This window comes from Gavialis gangeticus, unplaced genomic scaffold (genome assembly GCF_001723915.1).
Source record: "Gavialis gangeticus isolate Ggan-Ray unplaced genomic scaffold, GavGan_comp1, whole genome shotgun sequence".
NCBI classification, from domain to species: domain Eukaryota; kingdom Metazoa; phylum Chordata; order Crocodylia; family Gavialidae; genus Gavialis; species Gavialis gangeticus.
Genome location: NW_017729001.1, coordinates 28,113,156 through 28,121,927, shown reverse-complemented (window position 1 = coordinate 28,121,927; position 8,772 = coordinate 28,113,156). Strand labels below are relative to the sequence as shown.

The following is an 8,772-nucleotide window of genomic DNA, read 5'->3' as shown; positions in this document are numbered from 1 at the left end:
TTTAGTCCTTGCTAAAATGGGGAAAAAGGAATGGAGGAGAGGGGGAAGAGACCATTTACAAATAATAAAATTGTAAAAAGTTACAAAGATGGAGGTTCTCATCCAGAACACCCAAGCGGAAAGCTTAAGAATCAGAGACAGGAGGGTCACACTTGTAAAACGCAAGTGTGACAGGAGGGTCACACTTGTACACATAATGTACTAAGCAGGGAGTGTGACAAGAGAATAGAGAGAAAAATATAAATAGACAGATTAGAATCACAAGCAACAGTTGCATTCGGCCATCTATTCACTTAATACATAACTTTAATCTATATCACCAATGACACTTACCACTTGCTTTTCCAGCATATTATTCTTATTTTCAAGGGCTCTCATACAGGCACTAGCTTCATTCAAAGCTGCATCTAACTGGTCACACCTATTTTAAAAATAATCAAATTCAGATAATAAAAACATTTTAATTTGAAATTAACAAATAATGGTTTTCTGGGTTTAACATCATTTGCCCCAAAAGATTTCAAAGCATGTTCTAAATGCAACTATTTCACAGGAATCTATTCCTTTACCCTGGAAAGCACTTATCTCAGTAAATGAACACATCTGTCATTGTACACCACTGCAATACAATAGTTTGGAACAGAAAGTGAAGAACACTCTATTGTGCAACTGAATGTCTGGGAGAATTGAAGTAGGCAAAGTGTAATTAGCCAAGATGGAGTTTAGCCAGGACTGCAGAACTGACACTACATCTCATATGAAAAAGGCCATGGAATTTGTAATAATCACCAATTACCTCAGGTTTATTCTCATGCAAAGGCAGTACCACCAGAAAGTCAGTGTGCTCTAATAAGATGCTGGGTCACTCTTTCAATATTGACTCAAAAGGAAGATTGCCACCCACTGAATCAAAACACCACTTCCTGCAGCAGTGAAATGTTTCTGAGTCAAAGAACAGACTCATCTGAAACTATTATCTTGTCATATTTGACAGAATTACAAAATTAAAGGATAAGGCTGCAAGTATTAGTTGTGATAATTAAAGATAAGCCTGCTCGGTAGCTGGCCACAAATTTATTACATCCCCCCTAAATGAACAAACAAGACAAATGCAATAAGAACATTAAGGTTGCAAAGTCAAATACTAAGAAGTGAGGAAATCAGAATTAAGGCTCCCAATGTATTACGATACAGCTTTTAATTACATGATCACAAACTCTTCTATTTCCAAACGGCCCCTGGCCTCATTCAGTGCACAGAATGGACTGTGCCCAGTTAACAAGCAGCTCTTGAATATTTCAAGCCTTACTTACAGTCTGCTTTTCAAATACTGCTCTGACAACTGAATTATTCATTTTCTTATAAGCTGTTCTATGATACACAACATTATAATATATAGGACTTCACAAAAACTACTCAACCTGCCTGGGAGGTGGCAGAATGGGGATTCTGGGAACTGAAGCACAGAGATATTAAGGTCTAAAGTTTCCATTTATTTTTGAAATGTGTGACTTCAGACACAATTGTGAGTGACCAGTACTTTGGCAGATCAGGCTTCAAGGTCCCAAGTTGCTCACGAAGAAAATGAGAAACAGAGTTAGTGACTGCCTATGGAAAGGGACTTATCCAGCACCGCTGAGAACAGAGATCAAGGAGGGGATGGACAGCACAGGGCAGGAAGCAGAGCAACATACCAGGCAGGGAGCACAGAGTAGGGAGCAGAAAGAGGAGCTGCAGATTGGAAAGAGGAAGGAAATTGGAGTGGCACTAAGGGAGGGTTCAAGGCTAATTTGTAGTATACCTGCTGACCCCATTGCCTTAGAAATTGGATGGCTGAGGCAGGGGCAAAAATCCAACACATCAAGGCAGCCTCCAACTGCCTTAATTATGAGAACAACATCTTTCTCCCTGCAATCTGCCAGTCACCTCTAACAAGTGAGACAGGAGGCCAACAGACCATAACTTCTTTTATTGACTCCTCCCCAGAACAAATCCATTCAGTGTCTAGACTGAGGTTTGTACCTACAGAAAAAAACAGCATGCAATTGTCTAACTCAAGCCTCTGTCCAATGTATTCCCATAAAAGGGCTTAATGGCCTTTCACCGGCAATCTTCATTGTGGCAGTTCCCAACTTCGGAGCACTTGATTTTGCAACCTCGATGAAGTCCTTTTACTATTGTTGTTATAAGTAAAATTGTAGGTTTTTTAAAAAAAGAAATGGAATAGCCACCCCCATCATACTGACACCAGCCATAGTCACCCATATAGATCTCTTCCACTTGTGCTAACAAATTAGTGGTAGCAATGGTAGGTTGGCTCCTGTAATAACAGCTACTAACTGAATACGCAGTAACCGGTGCTACTGTGAGTGCACAGTAGCACCAGTGCTTGCCTTTTTAGTGACGCTAATGCTCAGTAGACTAATTCTATTGTGCATTAACGCAATAACACAACTTTTCCCACGATATGCTAATGTGCAGTAGAATTAGTCTACTGCACATTTAGCATCTTGTGTAGACGTGCACACTCTCTCTGTGGGTTTCTAAGGCATCTGCTGACAGCTGGAATCTTGTGCTCCCTTCTAGTTTTGACAGGCAGACTGCTAGCAGGCACAAACCTTTCTGCCACTCCTAAAGTCAGTCCCCCACATCTGCCCTGTCCCCTTCAGATCATCTCTTTACTTATGCTTCCTTATCCCAATCAGTCCTGGTCTCCAACCCTCAAGCTTTCCTGAGTCCCTGTTGCCTTGTCCAAGCAGTGCTGTCTCCTCCTCTGGGCTCAGGCGCAGTACTCCCCTCTTTTTCAGTTTCTCCTTGTCCACACCATCAGTCTCCTCAGCAGATGGTTCCAGTCCCTCTTCCCCACTTCTGTGTCTAATCTTCTATATTTACCTACCTCCTTGAATTGCTTTCAGTCTCCTTCTCACCCCAGCTCCTTGTCTCAGTCTCTTTTCCTTCCCAGTCCCGTCTTCCTCCCAGTGTCCCATAAATTTTACAATCATGCTGCATGACGTTAAAAGAGCCAATAATTTTTGTTTAACATTAAATATCAACATTATCAGTCTATAAAGCCTTGGCAACTGAAGAGGATCAAGTAACATTTCTGAAACAACTAATAATTGTTTAACAAGAGGAAACAAACGTTACACACACACACACACACACACACACACACACACACACACACAGTTACAAAGACAAATATTACCTATCAACAAGATTTTGATTGATTTTCTTCAAATCTTCAGATGAAGCAGTTTTATGACTCGCCTCTAGCTGCTGTTTTAAACTATGGATCTCTGAGTCATAATAAGCTCGTAGATCAGCTATATGTCGGGCATGTTTTTCCCTCAAGTTCTGCCTAATCCTGTTTTATAAAGTTAAAAACAAAAATTAATGTTTTTCTGCCCTTCTGTGTCCAAAGCTCTATTTAGTCCGCACTATCAACCACTGAATCCCTAACATTTAAGTCATCATTACCATATTTATTACTACATACATTCCTCTCATTAAACTGATTTTTGGTCACACTCAGATTTATGCTTCCATTGGTTCAAATGGAGCAAAAATTATGCAGCTAGGTCCTGAATATAGATACAGTGGAACACATTTCACCCTCCTGCCCCACCTTTCCTCTCCATAAATATGCATTCCAGCAGAAGATCTGAATTCAAAATAAAAATAGGAAACAAAAAAACCACAGGAGCAAACTCCAAAGCACAATTCCTTTGTAGACCTCCACACTTAGCATAGATTGTATTTGATGGCCTCTGTAGAAATCAGGAGAGCTCCAACCAAGTAATGCTGTCCCAGGTACCTGTCCTAGGCATTGTGATTCTTTACTATTCCTATTAATGGACACCAAGTAAGAAACCTTAAACATTTTAGCTCTTTGAAATGGTTTCTACATATTAATTAATTTTCTCATTTATCTTGTGAAATCTGTAATAATTTCATCTCCATGTTATAAGTGGTAACAATAGAGACACAGACAGAAGATGTTATTTTATCTCCTATGCAAGTCACTTAACAATGTGTATGGATCAAGGTATAAATGCTGTCTCTCACACCAGATAGTGTGGTGTTCTGCAAATCCCTTCAGCTCTCTCAGCTTCAGTTTTCCCTCATCTGTAAAATGGGGATAATGATCATTATCTTACACAGGCTGTGCATAGATATGTATTGCCCAAGACAAGACTTTGTTATGTGACAGCCAGCAGCTTTGAACCAATGCAGCTCCTTCCCATTCTGCTACTTTTTGTATTTTTTAACTTCACTTTTACAAAAATGACAAAGTTTACTATCTACATAATACTAAAACTTCAAAAACGCTTACTTTGACAACACCACAGGATCTTCAAAGGATGCCACTGAAACACTATATTCTGGTAAACTGCTGTCAGCACATGGAAATTGTGACTGGGTAATTGAAGATGGAGTTAAAGTTAAACTTCCTTCATCCTTGGTGTTGATTAAAATATTACCAGCATTAGCATATGCCATGGGAAAAGAACAGGTGGTCTTGGTTTCATTTTGGAAGCCATGATTCTTCCAGGGATCCAGATGTATGGCTTTAGTGCTAGAAGGATATTTTGGGGAAACTTCTAATTGAGGTGAAGTTATATTACTTGCATGTGAAAACGAGTCTGTGTCAGAATGACTGGAGAAAGAGGGATCTGCCATAGAGTCCGGGGAAAAAGGAGTCTTCTCTTCAGAGGTACTGAAAAAACAATGTCCTGGATTATGCTGACCTGATCTCATGTGCAGTGTCGGGTCCAAAGTTAAAACCTATAAAATAAATTAAATACCAATAAACTATGACTTAACATTTCGTTTTACGCTTGAAGTATCATTCAAGCCATAACATATACAAGGTTTAACAGAAATTAAGGCAGACATATATACACTGATTATAGAACTACCACAAGAAGGATCACAACAGTTAACTGGTAGCAAAAAATCAGAGGCAGAATTGGGTAGATCTTCAGTAGTTTGGTGAGCTGGTACTCTTTCCTAGTGTTTGCAAGTTGTGGGCCTGAGCGTTTTGCCTTTTTAAGTGAAAAAAATCCCTGCAGTTGTGAACAAAACCTTTCAAATAAAAGCCAAATGTAAATGAAGGCAAACGTGTCTGCCCACATCTATAGGACATTCAAACCAAAATAGGTGTATACAATACCTGAACGCTTCTTCAATGATTTAGACAACAAAAGGGGCACTGAGATACTATGGAGATAGGTATAGTATAAGAATATAAGTAATATAACAAAGACTGTTTTGTGTTGTGATGGGTAGATGTTGGTTTGTGGAAGAAAAGAGTACCACCAGACTGAAACGTGACAATTTGCCAAGTTTTTGTATTCAAACCACAAAATAAACCTTTACGGAAATAAGTGTTACCTCTGGCGGGTGACTCGCTTGAGAAGGAGAGATTTGATTCCATTCTGGCAGCTGCTTATTTTCCCTTTGCTTTTTATGATAAATATCCTTCAATGATGATGGCTTCATTTCTTCACCAGAAGACAACTTAAACAGAGAAACAAAACTGCTAAGATTTTTTTCCCTGAAAAAACACTCAGGGTAGGTAGTTAATTTTTATCTGATTAACTGAATGTAAAACAGAAACATTGGGAAAAGTTTACTCAATAAGCCCAGGGAGAAACATAAGTCTTCAATACACTCAGAAAAGCTTTTAGTAAAATATCAGCCTCTCTCCTATAAACTGTCTTAAAATCTTAAAAGATAGGAAGCGGATTCCTTGGCGTCTCAAAACAACAGAGACTCCCTATGCCTGAAGAAGGCTGACTGCACCTGAAAGCTTGCTAAGAACTTTTTTCCAACTACTCAGTTGATCTAATAAAAGCGATCACATCTACTCAAAAAATCTTGCCTGCCCAGGAAGCAGATGATAACTTTATTTTATTGTTCTAAGTTACACCCAGTTAAAAGACGATTACTTTCCATCCAAATCTACAAAAGGAGTGACGAAAGGGTGAAGTCTAATTAAAAATTATTTCCATTGTTCCTCCTTCAAAAGAAAGAATATATATCTAAAAGATTCAGCCCTACAGTATTTGGCTAAGGTACAGCATTTCTGCCGCCTTCTCATTTTTAATGCAACCCACAAGTCTAGAACATGTTAACTGAGAAAAGAGAATAATGAAGGAGCAGGATTTGAAAGTGGAAGTTAAAAGCTAAAGAGGTATTTGGCTTGAGGAAATTCACTTTTCCTCAATGCAGATGGAAGCCTACCACTCAATAAAAATGAGTTTGGATCATCTGAAGCATGTTTGCATGGGGAATTAATCACTCTCTCTCCACCTCCTCTTCCCTTTGTGCACTGAAATGTACATAAAACTAATGGAATAAACACAATATTGGAAATCACTGGAGCAAGTCATGCAGACCCACAGTATTTAAAACCGTGATTCTCAAACAAGGGGCCAGGGCACCTTGAAATGCCGTCAGAGCCTATGAAGGGCGCAACAGGACATGTGAGGAGATGAGCAGAAAAGGGCAGGTTCAGGTTATCCCTGCTTGGCTGCTCCCCCACCCCCCACTTCCTGGCCTCTGTGCAAGGAGGTAAATGCTGTAATACATAAATTAGTTTTTTAAAGCAGCGTGCCACTCAATTCACAAAAGTTATGGAGGGGTGCCTCAAATCTGCTGCAGGATGCCCCGAGTCTTACAAGGCCGAGAACTACTGACTTAAAAAAAACAACTTGAATTATGAACTGAAGTTAGAATGCTATTTTTTGGGACTCATCTCTGATTTACTTATTTTATGCCAGGTCCTGTATAAAATCGACCCATCTAAAACTCTTGAGCAGTCATACAATATAAAGATATGTATAAAAATTGCAAGCTAACCCATATCAAGTACAACTTCAACCTGTCAGGCTTATCAATACCACTTGTTTTTAACTGGTTCACTTAGACCCTCCTCAATCCATGCGTCTCAAAAATCTGGGGAATGGGGATACTGCAAGATGCCCTTGATGTCAGACTCGGGTACTGTCCTACAAGGACTGGGAAAAGGCAAGTGCTCTGAAGATGAGGATACCTAAGCACGAGCTGGAACCTCTGCTGATTTCAACAGCTGCAGCTACAGCATCACGCAAGAAACGAGACCACTTCTAGAGTAGGTAAACTATACATACTGATTTTCCATCCCATAAGGAGCAACCAGAAAAAAAAAAAGAACTATTAAAAAGAGTTTAAAAGAAAATACAGAAATGAACCTGATCTGACGACAGCTTTGTGGAGAAAATATTAGAAAATTCATTCCTGAAATTCTCAGGCAAAGGGCGATATAGCTCCTTCTCATCTAGTTTCCAATATGTAAGCCCTAAAGAGCAAATAAGAGGCATTAAAAAAAGTTAACGTTCATTTCTACACAACAGAAATCACGAAGTCTGTTAACAACTTGTTAGTGTGACAGCTAATTTAACTGCTGTGTTAGATACTGGATTCTAGCCTTAAATAACTTCAACTCTTTGCCGGCAGCAGTTAGTGTTTTGCATCAAGAAATTCTAGCAATAAATATTAGTGTTGGGCCAGGGTGTCCAACTTCCTAACCCTGCTGCTGTAAACCAAAAAACTGACACAAATGAAAACCACAGGACACAACACTTCTAAAGGTGGGCATGCTACGGTGTCAATGATCTGTGCATAGTGCCCCAGCTCAAATAACACATCAGTAAATGATGGCTTAGAATAATGAGCAAGAACTGAAGAAGAGGGCAACAGAAAATGAATGCTAAAATTCAATGAAAAATATACAAACTCCATGGCCAGATCATCAGCTAGCACAAAATGTCTTTATTCTACTGAATTTAATGGAACTAAGAAAATGTATGTTAATGAGCACATGGCTCTAGCCACATTCTGAATTGCCTGCTCCTTGATTTGAATCATGACTCTAAAAATGACTTCCAGAACTAGAAGAGACAGTGGGATAATTAAAACACCTTGAACCTGTGTTGCTGCCATAAGTTGGAACTCCATCTCAGTGGGCTATGAGTAAGAGGAAAGGGTACAGTACATCTGCATAAAAGGTACTTCACTCCTCCGATTTGTTCCTAACATGCATCTACACTGAATTCCAATCAAAATATGGGAAGTGATTGTCTAGACTGGACTGATGAAAGAGGGCTCATGCAATCTACTCCCGTGCTGGGACAGGAGTATAAAAGCATGTTTTGGGCTCACAGCAATGGTTTCCACACCCCTGCGATCACTGGATCAGAGAGAGTTGCTGAACCACCATGGAGAGTCTAGTCTTTGTACGTTATGAAATACTGCTTTACCACCTTGGGATTTTTTTTACGTTCTTGGAACAGAACATATTTATATCCCACTCTAGCAGCTACTGAGATATTGGCACCCAAATCCATTACTGATTTGAAGTTGAAAAACAACAAAATCAGATTGTGGGTAAAAATTTAAATGATCTGCCAGGGCAAGAAACAAACATTCCCGACTAATATAAGCAACAAAAGATGTGTTCCGGCACTAAGTTTTAAAATCTGAGGATTCGAAACAGAAGGAAAGACAGTCTTGACAATCAATAAACTACTAATTAACTATACCTGAAGCTTCAGAAGTTAAGGAACTTGGACTTTCATTTGGCTGACTGAGGTAAAAAGCATATGACGGGGAAACAGCATCAGTAAGATTCATCTAAAATGCCAAAAGGAAAAACAATGGTTTATGGATGAGAAAAAAGCAAACAGCTGTAAGAGAAAGAGAGCCAAAAAAAAAAAAAATACTAGT

General features: G+C 39.2%; 1 protein-coding gene across 5 annotated transcripts in view; it reads right to left on the bottom strand.

Annotated features, from left to right (window-relative positions):
- MPHOSPH9 (M-phase phosphoprotein 9) overlaps window positions 1–8,772 on the bottom strand; it is a 53,991-nt gene that overhangs the window by 16,650 nt on the left and 28,569 nt on the right. For all 5 annotated transcript variants that reach the window (XM_019507140.1, XM_019507137.1, XM_019507139.1 and 2 more), the window contains 6 exons: window positions 8,589–8,679; window positions 7,239–7,345; window positions 5,398–5,523; window positions 4,337–4,788; window positions 3,209–3,367; window positions 334–421 (listed from right to left, as the gene is read on the bottom strand). In XM_019507140.1, the coding sequence (XP_019362685.1) occupies window positions 334–421; window positions 3,209–3,367; window positions 4,337–4,788; window positions 5,398–5,523; window positions 7,239–7,345; window positions 8,589–8,679 (1,023 nt within the window). The remainder of the gene's footprint in view (window positions 1–333; window positions 422–3,208; window positions 3,368–4,336; window positions 4,789–5,397; window positions 5,524–7,238; window positions 7,346–8,588; window positions 8,680–8,772) is intronic.